Source organism: Electrophorus electricus, chromosome 15 (assembly GCF_013358815.1).
Source record: "Electrophorus electricus isolate fEleEle1 chromosome 15, fEleEle1.pri, whole genome shotgun sequence".
NCBI lineage: Eukaryota > Metazoa > Chordata > Actinopteri > Gymnotiformes > Gymnotidae > Electrophorus > Electrophorus electricus.
The window spans coordinates 2846311-2861531 of NC_049549.1; the positions used below are offsets into that span (position 1 = coordinate 2846311).

The window sequence follows — 15221 nt, forward strand, 5'->3', positions numbered from 1 at the left end:
ATAATGTTAAGCACAGTATGATGATTTTAGTCATTCATTCTAAATAACAGCCAGACCACAAGACATAACACATAAGTAGACATCCAGGAAGTCACAGAACAATCAGGTTATTTTTAGATCTTCATTGTACTCTGCACTGTTGTTTAATGTACAACGCTCCGCATGTAAAAGTCTTCACTCCCAAATTTCAGCAAACACACAAGCGCTCTTTAACCAAGTGTAATGCTAACACATGCTTACAATACAGTCAACTGGTTTGACTGTGTCAAGAAAAATACTTTTATATAAAAGATGAGGTAAAAAAGTAGCATATTCTTGTTCACTTTGTACAGGGGAAAATGCAACCTTTGGTTTAAAAAGAAAAATATTGCTGCAGCCTTTAGCATTATGTACAGTTACATGTCAAAGACTCTGTCATTTAAGTAAAAGGTTACAATATTGTCAGGCTCGGGTGGCGCCTGTTTGTACGTGTATGAGCAGACGTATGCAGGAAGCAGGCTTGTGCATAAACTGCCAACTGAATACATATTTTTGATTCAGCCATGTCTTGTATTATATTCACTTGTTCGTATTGCACTTAGCCACCATTCTGATTTTGATATATATATATATATATAAAATGTGGCTGAACAACTGGAATTTCTTGATAATTTATATTTTATGTTGCACAAATGTCTCCAGTTTGATGATTATCCGAGCCGTACATTCCATCACTCTCAGTGCCACTTCCGAGGTGTACCTGTCATTGGGGATTTGAGGGAAGGGGAGAAGATCAGGATAGCGGGTTCTCAGGCTGTCAACACCATACCCTTCCAGTATCTGGACGTCCTTAGCCAGCCCCGTCAGCTGAGAGTTGTACTCTTCCACCTTCTGAGCTAATGCTGTGGGTTTCACGTCTTTGTCCGATTTGCCTCGGACTGCATAGTCTGCAGCAATTAGTGCTAGTTTGGTGGCCAGAAAGCACTTGAAGCAAACCCACTCATTGGCATTTTTGTGAAGGTCATTTCTTGCAGCTGAGAAGTTGGCTCTGGCCTGCCGTAGCCACCGGCGAGCCTCCACTGGGTTGCCAACAGACTTAAACGAAGGCGGTACAAAAAAGCGGCTGGAATGAGACGTTCCTGCATAACTTGTAAACTGCTCTCGAAACTGTTGTCTCTCAGACTTGTGGCTTGTTGCTTCCTGGTTCCATGATGTGTAAAATCTTTGAAAAGAGAACTTCTCCGACTGGAAGCGAGTAGAAGAGGTAGAGAAAGTTCTTCGTGTTGCCCTGTCTGTGGTCTGCTCTGCCTGGGCTTGCCTCTCCATCCTGTTGATTTCGTTCTGTAAGTGCTTGAAGACCTCAGTGGCAATGTCAAGGTTTTCCGCATTTTTATCAGGGTGCCACTTGAGATACAAACGCCTGATTATCTTCTTTCGCTCAGTCTCAGGAAGTCTCCAAGCCTGCTCTACAACTGAAGTCACTTCTTTCAGAATTTCAGGTAATGCATTAAGCTTAATCTTTTTAGGAGAAATCTTTGTCGGAGGAGCTATGTGATTTTCCTTGCCAGTAAAAATAGGTGGAACCATTCTGGGGTCTGGGCATTTACTCTCTGATGGGCTTGTCTGTGCTGGTGGTGTACCATCTCGAATATGGGCGGTGTCATCTTGTCTTGAGAATTTATACAGATCAAGGGAGCTTACAATTTTATATTCACTGTATCCAATGTCAATTTGGTAGCATTTACCTAGAAAACTTGGGTTGTCGTCCTCTTCTCGCTCCACCTCTTGAACAATGATGGCATATGTGTAGGTTGGCTGATAGGACCCCAAAATATCTCCGCCTTCTGAGTCAACTAGATAGCCCACATATTCTCCAGGATAGAATACATTCATAGGGTCCATTAGAAGTATATGATGTATCTCTGCGGGTATCGGTGTCCCAGGGAGGGGAAGCTCAAGTTTCGAGGGTTCTGTTGAATCATATTTGACGCCAAGATTGTCCAGCTTTTCTGTGATTCTGTATATGTCATTGCAGCCCAGCATAGCAATGAGATAGGATGTATCAGAAATCAGATTGTCTGTTGCAGACTTGAGGGTCATTGCAAGAGCAAGGAGAAAGTTGATATCCTTGCTGTCTGAGTGTTGAATGTAGAGATGAATGACTGATGCGCCATATCTCTTCAGGAAGGCCAGGGTCTCACTCTTGCTGTGTGGAATAGGACTGCAACCTTTGACTCTCAATGTTGTCTGTAGCTTCTCAAAACAGGACACCTTCAAGCCTTCACATAAGGCTTTGCACAGTCGTATTGCTTTTTCCTCATTGACCATGTAAGCGTTGTCATTCTCATGCTTCATGATGCGTATTAGTCCAGTAATGAACTGCTCAGAGGAGAGTAAGAGCTGAAGCCGACCCTGAAGGGAGCAGAGGGCTCCAAACTGGCACATTTTCTGAGACTCTTCATCAAGTTGCTCCTCCAAAATGCTACTCAAAAGTCTGGGCCTCAATTTCTGTGGAAGCAATGTAATTAGCTTAGTGTGGAAGGTGTGATCTTTGCCAAGGTAGCACTGGCTCATGTCAACAAGCATTTGGACTCCAACATTACCTTGGATTCTGCCCTTGTAATGAGGTGCATCATCAAAAACTAAACTGTTTGACTTGGCAAGTCGGCCATCATGACTTGGCAGGTAAAACGTGAACTCTCTCAGGGTCTCTAGATCTTTGCGTATATGTACTGGATCATTCTGGAGACTTTTGAATAATCCAGATACCGCTCTTTTTACTGTTCTCATTTCATTCGGGTCAAGCTGTTTGCCTTCTGAACTTCTGTATATCCGGCACAACACTTCAACATATTGTTTTGTTGATACAGTGTCCTCAGTTCCCAAGACTTTGAACAGCTGGTGAAATGTACCAAGTTCAAGTGGAAGTTTGTATAGATACGGCTTAAAGTCTGCTTCATTATCCAGATTAATGACAACCTCTTCTGGTTTCAAAAGCTTCCAACCCTCCTCAACCATAACAAATGCCACCCCTCGTAACTGTTGACGGAATTCTCGTTTATCTGCATTAAGGAATTCATACGTGCTCTTCAAGACTTTGTATCTTGTTTTCACTGTGTCATCATCCAAGTTTGTAACGCTGCATATGTTTTTGCAGTTGCTAATGACCTTTTCCAAAGGTGGGTCTATATTTACATTTAACATAGCCAACACTTTGTCAAGCTGTTCTTGGCCTGCAAGTGGACTTCCCTCTTGATCTGTTATGCTTACTGGGGTGGCCTTCTCTGGCAGTATGGGACATGATGTCCAGAGCAATTGCATGATATCGGTTTGCTTGAATTTTGGATTAACTTGAGACCCATTGAAGCGAATTAAAGGAACAGAGCCATTTATTTCTTGGTACTGAGGATGCAATCTAACCAGTTCTGCTGGAGCACGCTCTGGAAAAAGGAATGGTATTGCAGAGAGTTCTTTGAGAAATTGTCCTTCAAAGAGATCTGTCCTCTCACCGAAAATGTGATTCAGGAGAACATCGTCAATGGTCTGAACCTTTTCTTTGGACCAGTTCTCTGTTTGAGCCTTGATGCTGATCTCTTTTGCGAACTGTAGAACTTGCTGCTGAGACACAATATATTTTAAGCCTATCATGCGTAGGAATGTTATCCACGAAGGTAAGAAGGAGATACCATTTTTTGGTTTTAACATTTGTTCAATTTTCCTGAAGAATTCAGCAGGGATGAAAGATTTGGGTGGTAGCATCACTTCAAATACTTTTACTGTTTGATCGTAGAAAGCTGTGGCTGGTTTTAGTCTGCTTGTTGAATCATAAATGAAGGACAGACTTTCCAGTTTTTCATACAGTTGATCCCTTATGCCACAGGCCTCCTCTATTGCCATTAACTGCTCCTTAAGATAGATCATGTGTTGGATTTTGGCATCATACGACAGAATGTCAAACTTCGGTAGAAGGTGCTTCAGGTATACCTCCAGATCATCGATTGGTGTGCACCCAAGAAAGGTGTAGAGCTCTTTCAGCTGTGAATTGTCAACTAGAAATATTGAAGAAGTAGTGTGTGCCCATTTTTCTATATCAATAGAGGGAATGCTTTTGGTCAGTACATAACATGCCCCGAAGCTTGCAATGCTAACGTGTCGGCCACTGACAGCTCTATAACATGGTAACAGTTTCAGACTTTGTACGTCATCTGGGCTTAGGTTATTCAAATTAGAGTTAAAGTACAGCAAGAGAGCTTCAAAGTCTTTTTCTGTCAGGCTTCCTGCTTTGAAAGCTGATGTCTGGATCATGTACTCAATGGCTCTCAGAATGCTGGAGGGATTGTCAACATTTGCTGTGTGCTGTGCCAGCAGAGGCAAGATAGGATTTTCTTTGGCACATATTTTGTTTATAGCCACCTGAAAACATCCTGCTTTCATCACGGTATGGAAGACTTTGTCATTTTGTCCATTGGGGAAAATGGCAGCATACACTAGGCTCAGAGGTAGCAAAACATCATGTTCTGGTACAACTAACTTGTTGCTTGACACCATGAACTTGATCCCTGGTAGGAGAGCCCAGTCTTTAAGGATATCCAGGACTGTCTCAAATTTTGGCTTTATGTCTGTCTGGTCATCTTTGATGCCAATATTCTCATTGATGAAATTCCATACACTTCTCAGCCAAGAATCACTAGCATAGTTTTCCTTCCACCTCACAGCGACCCTTGTTCTGTACTCTCGGGGTAGGACAGATCCCAGTAGGTCTCCAAAGCTGCTTATGTCAAAGATCTTTGCCACACCAGCTTTAAAAAGAATGTGGCTGTATCTCATGTACAGGTTGTTCATGAACAGTTCTTTCCGGGAAGGGATTAGTTCATGATGAGTAGTCAGGAATTTTGGCCGCTTAGAGTCAAACACTTGCAAACTGTTGTCCATTGTCAATAGCAGTGGCAGACCCTCTATTCTGACATCGTCTTCCTCAATATCTTTGAAGCAGTAGTCCACCAGCAACTTCAGACTGTGGAAGAGCTTGACATTAGATTGCTGAAGTCTACAAGGCAGTTTTCCAATTTGGCAAGAGGTGTCTGGTGATGAAAATGTCAGCAGGAAGTTTCGGACATCTTCTGGTGTCACGTAGCTGACCGGAATACCTGAATCTTCCAGGCAAAAGTATAGGCTGGCTGTCTCATCACAACTGTGAACTAAGTTGAAGCCAACATCCAGAAGCATGGCCTTCAGTCTGTAAACATTTTCTGCCACAGATTTACGTGTGGTAATGTTGTATTCTGTGTTTTTCAGGTGCTGCAATTCGTCCTGCAGCAAATTGTCAAAGAATGCCCTGCTTTTATTTGAGGGGGACGTATTGACCCAGCAAATGTATATTGCTGAGTGTATATCTGTGTTGTCTATTTGTGGAGCTCTGACAACAGGAAGGAGTCTTTTCAAGTCAACGTGAATACACTGATAAATTGCTTTTACCAAACAGTACCAATCTGGCTGAATGTCTAGTCTGTTTACAGGGAAGAAAAATAAGAACTTTCGCAGAGTGTCTTTTACAACATGGACTGGTGTTCCTTGTAGGACTGTCATAGTAGGATCAGGACCAGGAAAGAGGCGACGTTTCAGCTGTACCAGCAGCTCCACATACGCAGGAGCTATTAGCAACATCATTAGGTTACTGTTCCAGTCGCTCCTCACTCCAACTCCATTGTCATCCCTCCACAGGTTCCTTCTGGCAGAATCTAAGGCAAAATGCCCATTCACATGAAAAGGCAGGCCGGTCTCCAGTGAGAGGGGTAGAAAACAGAAGGCTCTGTGAGCTTTTTTGTAGTTGTGGCTCGTGCATGCTGCCACCCCACCTCGTGGGAAGAGTGTGATGTCCTCATTTTTGTGGGCTGATATTACACTCTTGGAGACTTTTTCCATATCAGAGAAGCCAGACCTGTTGCACACTAGCCAGGTTGTTGAGTTTCCACCTGAGTCCTCAATGTCCATTGTGTATGTAATCTGTTGAACTGGGATTTGGGTTAAGTTCTTTTTCTTTATCACACTGTCCACCACAGAAGCGTGAAACTGCTTGCGTTTCAGACGATCGCCATCTGTGATTTTTGCAGTCACAGAATACAATGTTTTCAGTTCTCCTGTCCCATTTTCTATTTCACATATTGAAATTTTTTCCATGTGATTCAAAAACATAAGTAGCTCTGCACCATCTGTTCGTAACTTATCCAGGAGATTCTGAACCATTCTGTCTGATGCAGGCACTGAACTGATCTCTGAAATTTTTGCCATATCTACTGTACGTATGGGGAAGCGAAACATTGTGCACCGATCCAGCTTGAAATGGTTGCCCAAATATGAATTCAGGACATCAGAAAATTGGGACCTAAAGTCAGAATCCAAATCCCTGAACATTCTCCCTGGGCTAACAGATGTTGCCCCAGGTGCATAAAGTGCGTGTGGGTCAAAGATACAGAGAATGTCATTATTTGAGATAAAAGATGGACAGTCAGTGATATGATACACAGAATTGAATCCAATACCATACTGCCCAGTTTTGCCAGGGTTTGCCTCTTTGGTGCCTCGACCGAGATTCTGGATCCCTCTGATATCATCCTCTGTGAATGGCTGATTGTTATACACACAGAGTGCTGGGCCTTGCATAGGCACCCATTTGTCATCGAATATTCTGTTTGTTGGATGGATCCTGGGATCAAACACAAAGTATATCTCTGTTGCCTTGGCATCATCTGCATTCTGAAGGAGCTCTTTCAGCATCTCCTTCTCAGATGGGTATGCATTGAGAATGCTCTTGATTCTGCTGGTGAGTTTCTCCTTTTGCCCAAACTCACTTCCAAGTGTTGTGAAACAGATATTGGAAGCATACCTTTCCAAGGCTTTATGACGTTTTGGAATTGCCCCCAATTTTACTGCTACTTCTCTTGGAATATCTCCATGACAATACTTAACAGTTGTATCTCTAACCTTAATCCAAGGGCAGTCATTGTAACATAGTGACTTAGATTGTTGCAAAAAGAGATTTCTGTCAGGTAAGAGTATCTGTCCATAGTTACTTTGGCAGAACTCCTGATTTTTGTCTCTAATCAAACTCCATATTCCTTCGCTTATGATCCTGCGACAGAGCTGAAAGTTATCCTCTGTCAGACATCTGCTCCCACATTCACTTTTGATTTGTTCCAGGACATCTGAGAAATTTTCAACCGTGTAGCTTGGCTGAACCCCCACATTTTCAAAGAGCTCACGACAGCTATTTCTGTATTTGTTAGGAAGCTGGTAGAGATATGGAGCAGCATCAAAATTCAAATGAAATGCCACTTTTGATGGATTTACATACGTGTTTTCCACTAGAATTGAACTGAAGCTTTTCAACTTATCTGCAATTTCCTCCTGTGCAGTTTGGGATTGCATCATCTCTTCATGCAAGTATTTGTAGCAGGCATTCGTTATATTTTCCTGATACAGTGTGACACCATCAAATGATTTTGACAGTTCTCTGAGCTGGCTGATGACTAGACCAACAGTTGGCTTTTTAATCAGTCCAAGAAAGTCTTTTACAGCCAAAGAAATGGGGCCACATCCTTTAAAGGAGGGAGAATTCTCATTCAAGATTGGTTTCATCAAACACACAGTGTCCTGATGCTCTGTTGTAAAAAGCTCTGTTGCAGGGAACATTGTTGTCTGTTTAAAATTATTTCCATGCCAAGGGAGGGAAAAGCCAGCAGGCTTTGTCAAGAAGGGCAGGAACTTGGTGGCTTGTAATTTTGCAACATATTCATTGCCTCCTGTGTCTCTCAGTTTTAGCTTTTCATCGATAAGGCTAAGCAGTATACTGCTTCTGACGCATGCAGCTGTATGGTCAGTGTCATTAAGTGCCATTACAGACTCAGCGCGCTCAGTCAAGTCTTCCCACGAGAGATCATCTTTTACCATACCCAACTCTACTAACTTCACCAGACATATTGGATTCAGGTAGTCTTTCACACTTCCTTCAGGGAACCGCCCATCATCACTATGGTACAGTTTGGCAACTCTTCCTTCTGGGTGTATGAGCCTAGAGGGTAGAACAAGCCTGTGTGATGGCCCAGAACATGGAATACATGGAGTCCCTCTCAGTATATCTGCGAAATCATCCAACTTTTCATTGAGGACATAATGCATCAGTGGGTCACGAAGGTCTCTGTCTATGTCTTGTATATGGGGGAAGAATACATCTGAAAAGAACCGTCTCTCCGTGAGTGTGTTCTCCATCAGTTTCTCTTTACAGCCAGCATCGACAAAACCTTCTTTTACCCAGTCTGGCAAATCAACAGCACAGAGATCTTGGGAGTCACACTTGAGGTATTTCATAAATATTTTGAAGGCAGCTGGTCCGACATCAGGTCTGCAGAGCAAGGAGTCATCCAAGAACCGAACATATTTGATTGACACCCAGGTTTTGCCATCTGAAAAGACTTTTGCATTGGCATTACTGCCGCCTTTGGCGATTTCTTGATACACTCCTTGGCAAATCAAATTAAAATCATCATGTACAGCTCCAGGATCAGGCCAGGCTGCGTAATAGCTGTAGTCAAGGAGTTCCCCATTTTCCGACATAGTTCGCAGCATATTAAGTGCAGCCAAGTATGCCTGGACAATCACATGTCTCATGAAAATGGAGTTCCACTGTCCTTTTGTGTCTGTTTTCCAGATCTCTTTACGATTTGAAGTAACTGCAAAACATCCATTGATGTGCACAGGTAGTCCAGTCTTTATTCTGAGAGGTAAGTAACAGAATACCTCTCCGATTGGGCTTGCATTTGTCTTAAGTGTCCATTTTCGGTTTTCTTCCTCAGACAGCAGGACTGCTATACCCCCACATGGCACCAGTCCCAGGCGCTTGCCGCTTTCACTCAGAGAGAACTTTAGAGCTTCGGTTGCATCCATGCACGAACAGATGAGCCAGTTTGTGTTTTCCATGGCCTTCTGGGGCATTTCGTCTATGAGTCTTTTTGTCTGAGAGCCTTTTGCTGCTATCTCAAAGTATGAGGATGGATCCTCTTCAGAACCTCGGAAAAGGGGCGACTGCAGGTCCAGAATCCGCCTGAACACATTGTGAAATTCCTCTACCACAATTCTGATGATGCAGCCAGACTTAGGAATATCAGCAGGTACTCTGTTGGTTGCTGCCACTTTTTTCATGGCTTTGGCTGCAGACCTCAGAATGCTGAGGGGACCGTAAGCTGCTTTGGAAGACCAAACACTTTTGTTAATTGTGACCACATCCTGCGCAGCGGCGGGATTCAGGTCCTCGGATTTTAGATACTTTAGGACCATCATGCCAACATGCTGGGTGAAGAGGATCAGCCGGTGGCCACAGATGCTAAATTCATCAACTAGTGAATAGATATCAGGGGTGTTGTAGTATATGCTGCTAATTTCACTTGTTGCTGCTTCATTCTCTGTCCTGAATGGCAGTCGGAAGAGTGTTCCATCATATTTGTAAGGAGACTCTTGAGAGAGGGGAAGCTGGCAGTTGAACACATTAACAAAAGGCTTGAACTGGTTTGGAAACTTTCTCAGTCTTTTTTGCTGTTTACTCCAGTTGATTTTGATACCTGGGTTTGATTTGTCCCTGATGTGTTTGCTGATGTGGTTGATGTTGGGATCAAACATGATCATAAATTCTCTGCTCATGATGATGGGTATGTCAGTCACATGGTACACGGAGTTGAACCCTAACCCAAATGTGCCCACTTTGTCTGCTTCACACCGTTTCATGGACCCTCCCAATCTGGTTATGTTGAGGAAGTCTCTGTCAGAGAAAACAGAGTTATTGAACGACCACAGAGCAGGGCCGTGGCACACCATCATTCCAGGGTCCAGTAAATTTTCTCGAATGTCAAGATTTTTTCTCATGTCAATCAGGAAACTGCATTCAGTTGCATTTGCATCATCAGCATTCTGCAGAAGCTCTTTGAAGATATCGGCAACCGATGGATATTCCTCCAAAATATTCTTTATCCTTACTGTTAGTGGTTCCGTCTGGCCAGACTGTTCAAATCCAAGGTTCTCTGGGTTTATGAGCCTTGTGCTCAAACAGGGAACTCTTAACCACTCTGCGGTTTTCATTGGTATGTCATCATGTACCAGGATGATGGGCTCTGTGGTATCATCCAGCAAGTCGTTCAAATCATCCACTTTGATGTCACAGTATGTGCATTCATGAATTGGTTTCATGACCAATTTTCCTGGATCTTTGTAGCAAAGAATGGGCACATGCATGTCAACATTCACTGATATTTGACTGTTATACAGCCATCGTAAAATGTTTATCAAGAGAAGGATATTGTGTTTGCTTTCTTTTTTTGTCATTTCCTGTTCACTTCTTTCTTTAATTGTATTGACCACCTCAAACACGTGATTAGCATCAATTTCATCAACAGAACCACAGAATTTGAAAAGTTTGTGGAACTTTGCAATTGTCTTTGGTAATGAGTACAGGAAGGGCTGTAGATCCAAGTCTGTTATATGTTTCAGGGCTGTGTGGCCAGGGGATGCAAATGTTCTGCCCGTCCAAACCCAGTCAAAAGACAGAGATTTCAATGCTTCTCTTGCATCCTCTAAATGTACTTGCATGAAGTCATAAATCTCAAAAAGGATCTGCTGAAACTGATACCAGTCCTCTGTGGTAAACGCCTGTGATCTGTGCCAATCGTTTACTGCTTTTAAATGCTGAAGCACTTGGTCGACTTGAGGCTCTATGGATAACATCAGAGCTTTCTTCATACCAACAGATGTCCGTTCGACCAGTGCTACTGAAGAGCCAACAAGCACTGCATGAGACATATCACACATTTCAGACAGGGAGGAAATATTACAAGTGTCTCCTTTCCAGGCAAGAGTCTTGGGGTAATTTAAAGGTCGGTCCTTGCAGACAGGTACCCATTTCAGTTTCTTCAGGGATGTCTGAACTTCTGAAGACTTAACTAACTTTGTTTGCTTGTTCAATATCATAAGAAGTGTTTTTGCCTTGTTCCGCAGTGACTCCCATTCTGGCTTACTACTTCCCTGTAACTCTTCAATTTTCTGGGCAATTTGAAGTACGTCTTTTTCAGTAAGCTGGACTTCATTCTTGAGCCCTAACTGCCTTAGAGAATGAAGAATATCAGGAGATGACGTGTATGTGTCTGGAGGAAATCTAGTTTCTTCTTCCATATAGAAGAGGGTCTGCAGTATCTCCAGCTCAGGATCAAAAAGGTCTGTTGCTGCAAGCATTTTTCCTGAGGAGGAAAATATGAACTTCAGTGAGGAAAGCCAACTGACCACTGCTTTGTTCTCATTCTTAAGAAATGAGAAATGGGTAAGCACCCAGAGCATGATGCTTCTCACTTCATCTTTGCTATAAAACCCTTTATCGATGTCCTGTAGAATTACTTTGAGACATTCTGCGCTTTTGACCTGCTCCACATTTAACAATCCAACGAGTCGAATAGTTGCCTCATCACTGCTTTCCACCACATGAATGGATAACTTAACATCTGAAGGGCACTTGGCAGAATGGTGCAATGCTCTGGCTCCTTTCAGAGAGGTAAAGGATGGTGTTCCCTTCTCTGAACATTGCCCCACTTCCACAAAGATGGGGAGGTCTTGAATTATGCGTTTCTCTTTCTCAGTGACATCTGTGAGACCAGCCAAGAAACCTCTCAGAGTATTTTTTTGTTTCCCAGTGAGGGATGACACTTGGCTAGAAAGTCTTTGGGATGAGGCCCTGTCCATAATTTGCAGTAAAGTGCTTGGAGACAACTGGTGGAAGTAGTTTTTCAGTAGTGGGTGTTGCAAGCAGGGGTCCAGTTTACTTAAGACAACTCCTCCGAGCTTCTTTATGACTTCCAGCAGGACTTCACATAAAGGACCCTCTTCTTCATGCACTACAATGATTGGAGATGGAGCCTTAAGACGCAGGAGCTCCAAAGAGGCGATACTGTCATTCAGTGGCACGTTCGGAATCAAAGGCATGTCTTCAAAGGTACTAAGGTCATCAGCAAAATTAATGTAGAGATGCTTCCAGACCATTCGGAGCCAAGATGTTGATGGATGTTTTTTCTCTTGGTTACCGGGGTTCCACTGCACGACAAAGTCTCTGGAAGGCCAGGCTGTCATAAGGATTTCCTTTATGAGGCGTGCAGATCTCTCTGGAGTTAAAACCTGAACCTGAGTGCAGGGCCTTCCTGAGGAGAAAAAAGAAACTGATATTTAGCCATTACAAATGCATAGTGTTTAAAACTCTTAAATGGCATATCTTACACATTTAGATGTGCTTTATTAATTTTAATGGAGTACTGACTTTTACTCATTACAAGGGTTTTCACAATGTACTTCAAGCAAATTGATTGTACTATTCCTGTATTAGAAAGAAGTAGGTTTTTCAACTGTGGTGCAGACACTTTGTAAGGTTTTTTAAAAGTAAAGGAAACATGTAAAATTATTGATTTAGGGTGGCATTGATATGGAACTGAATTTGTATGTTATGAATCTTTCTCAGTTTTAGCATATTCATAATCTGATTATACTGCAATAACAAATCAAAGTATGTTCACTGACACACAAAGAAGAACGATTGCAAAGAAAGTCTTGGTTGTAAACACAAATGAATGAGTGTATTCCAAGTGTGGGTTGTATGTGAGTGCTGTGCCCATTCCAGGTCCAGTATCCAGTTGCATTGCCTGGTTTTGTGCCCGTGTTAAGGCTAGTGTCCAGGTCCAGTGCCTGGTTTTGGGCCTGTTCCAGGTTCAGTATCCATTTCCATTGCCTGGTTTTGTGCCTGTCCCAGGTCTACTGTCTGAATCCAGTGCCTGGTTTTCCGCGCCACCCTGGGATCCTGCTTCTCTCTGGTTCATCGGGTTTGCCAGCAAGCCCGCCTCAAACATAATGGAGAGACTGCTTTGCTATGCTTCCTGGTGTGTGCTGTATGGTTTGTGATTGATTTGTGATGGCTCTTGACTGTTTACACTGTTTTAGTTTGTATCTGGATTATACCCTGATTTTGCTTTGTCCCTTTCAACTTGGTCACTGATTTAAATTCATACATTGCATGTCTTTGTGTGTGTATATACTGGTGGCTACTCGCTACTCAAACACATCGTTAGACAAATTCGTAACAGATTTGTTTGGGTAACAGGAAGGAAATGTATATAATAAAAGACAAAGGGAAGGAACTGGAGGAAACAACTGAATTCTGGCAGTGCGAGTGTATTATACACAAGTACTATTACAAGGCTGGTGTTACCTTAAGGAGTGGCCAAGGCCAAAATCACAAAACTACACTAACTCCCTAACATAAACACAGACAAAAATGGCAGCCACTCCATATATACACACAATAATACATTATATACAAATTTACAGAAGCAACCATGCTGATAGGAAAAAGGCTCAGGGTATGATCCAGATACCGAGTTAAACACAGTGTAAACAGTCAAAAGATCTCATAAATGAACCACAAACAATACAGAACTCACAAGGAAGCACAGAAAAGTAGCCTCTCCACTTTGTTTGGGATGGGGCTGGTTGGCTGTCCCAAAGAACCAGACAGGAGCAGGTTCCCGGGATGGACGGGGAAACCACGCACTGGAATCGGACACTGGACCTGGAACAGGCACAAAACCCGACACTGGACACTGGACCTAGAACAGGCACAAAACCAGGCACTGGGTACTGAACCTGGTTCAGGCACAAAACCAGGCACTGGGTACTGAACCTGGTTCAGGCACAAAACCAGGCCCTGGGTACTGAACCTGGTTCAGGCACAAAACCAGGCACTGGGTACTGAACCTGGTTCAGGCACAAAACCAGGCACCGGGTACTGAACCTGGAACAGGCACAAAAGCCACATACAACACACGTAGAACACAAGACATAACAGTGAGAATCAGTTATAACAGTTTTTTCTATGTTGAATAGGAGAGAAAAGATACATCAATAACAGTTTACAGAAATACAATGCAAAACGTACAAATATAATGCTTCTACTTTAACAAGGGTTAATAGAATACGCATTTAAATAATATATAACACACCATACATATCACACACACCATATTTTGAAAAATTATAATGACAGTAAAAAGTTAAGGTATGGTGTATGAACACTGTGGATAACATCCACAATGTGAGCAAGTCCCACAGACAACGTTGCTAACATGCAGGTCATACCGTCGACACACACGGTGATCCCAACACAAGTTAACCTTGTGCTGTACTAATCTGTTTCTTTCCTTTTCTCGGTCACTTTTGTTTCATTAATGAAGGTTATATTTGTGTAATGAACATCTCAGAAGTATTTTACAGTAAGTATAACACCTACAGAACACCTACAGAGCTGCTATCAGGTCACAGGTATTAGTTGCATTACAGTATGTCACACGCTGTAGTTACTGGCTAGATGCATAACAAAATCCACAAAATTGAAATAACACCTACAGTGTTGAATTAACACCTAGTGTTGAATTAATAGTGTTGAATGAACCCCTACAGTGTTGAATTAACACAGTGTTGAATGAATACCTACAGTGTTGAAATAACACCCAGTGTTCATTTAAGTCCACCCAGAAACAACTGAACATAAGAAAATTCAACATTGTGGATTTAGATCATGACTGCCTTACAAATTCAGTTATAGTATCTAGCACTTTAAATGTAAGTGAATGAAACTGATTCATTAAACAGGAACATTCCTTCTCCAACTGTGCAGGCAGAACTCCACACAGTGTACTTACCTGAGCAACCCCAGAGATACTGCTGAACTGAGATTCAAATGCAAAACCGGGATGAAAGTGAAAAACACAATTCATTATTGAACTTCTAAACAATATACTAAATATGGCTTAAAAATAAAACAGATTCTGTAAATTGTATGACATTTGGTACACCATAGCAACACTGTGACAGCAAGTTGGGTCATGTAATGTCATTTTGTGGCAAACTGCTCGGAGAAGAACACTGGACCCTGTCAAGATGTTTTGGTCATGCCTATCTCAACAGTACCGCATGGACAGAAGTGTTGCATGACCACTTTAAACAGTTCTGGCAGGTTTAAAATAGCGCCTTCGTGAACAGCACAGGAGAGAGCAGAGGTGTGAGGAACTGTAGTTTGGATTGAAAGATCACTCTCAATCGAGGCTTAAGAGCAGGACTTACAGACGCAACATATTTCACCGACAGGCCACTCTTACAATCAGGTTGCTAAT

General features: G+C 42.5%; 1 protein-coding gene across 3 annotated transcripts in view; it reads right to left on the reverse strand.

Annotated features, from left to right (window-relative positions):
- sacs (sacsin molecular chaperone) overlaps nucleotides 1–15221 on the reverse strand; it is a 29052-nt gene continuing 13831 nt past the window's right edge. For 2 of the 3 annotated variants that reach the window (XM_027012019.2, XM_035534263.1), the window contains one exon: nucleotides 1–12203. In XM_027012019.2, coding sequence (XP_026867820.2) covers nucleotides 652–12203 — 11552 coding nt within the window. In that variant the 3' untranslated portion in view covers nucleotides 1–651. Of the gene's footprint in view, nucleotides 12204–13493; nucleotides 13524–15221 lie in introns of those variants that run through there. The other variant, XM_027012020.2, reaches the window with a different exon arrangement.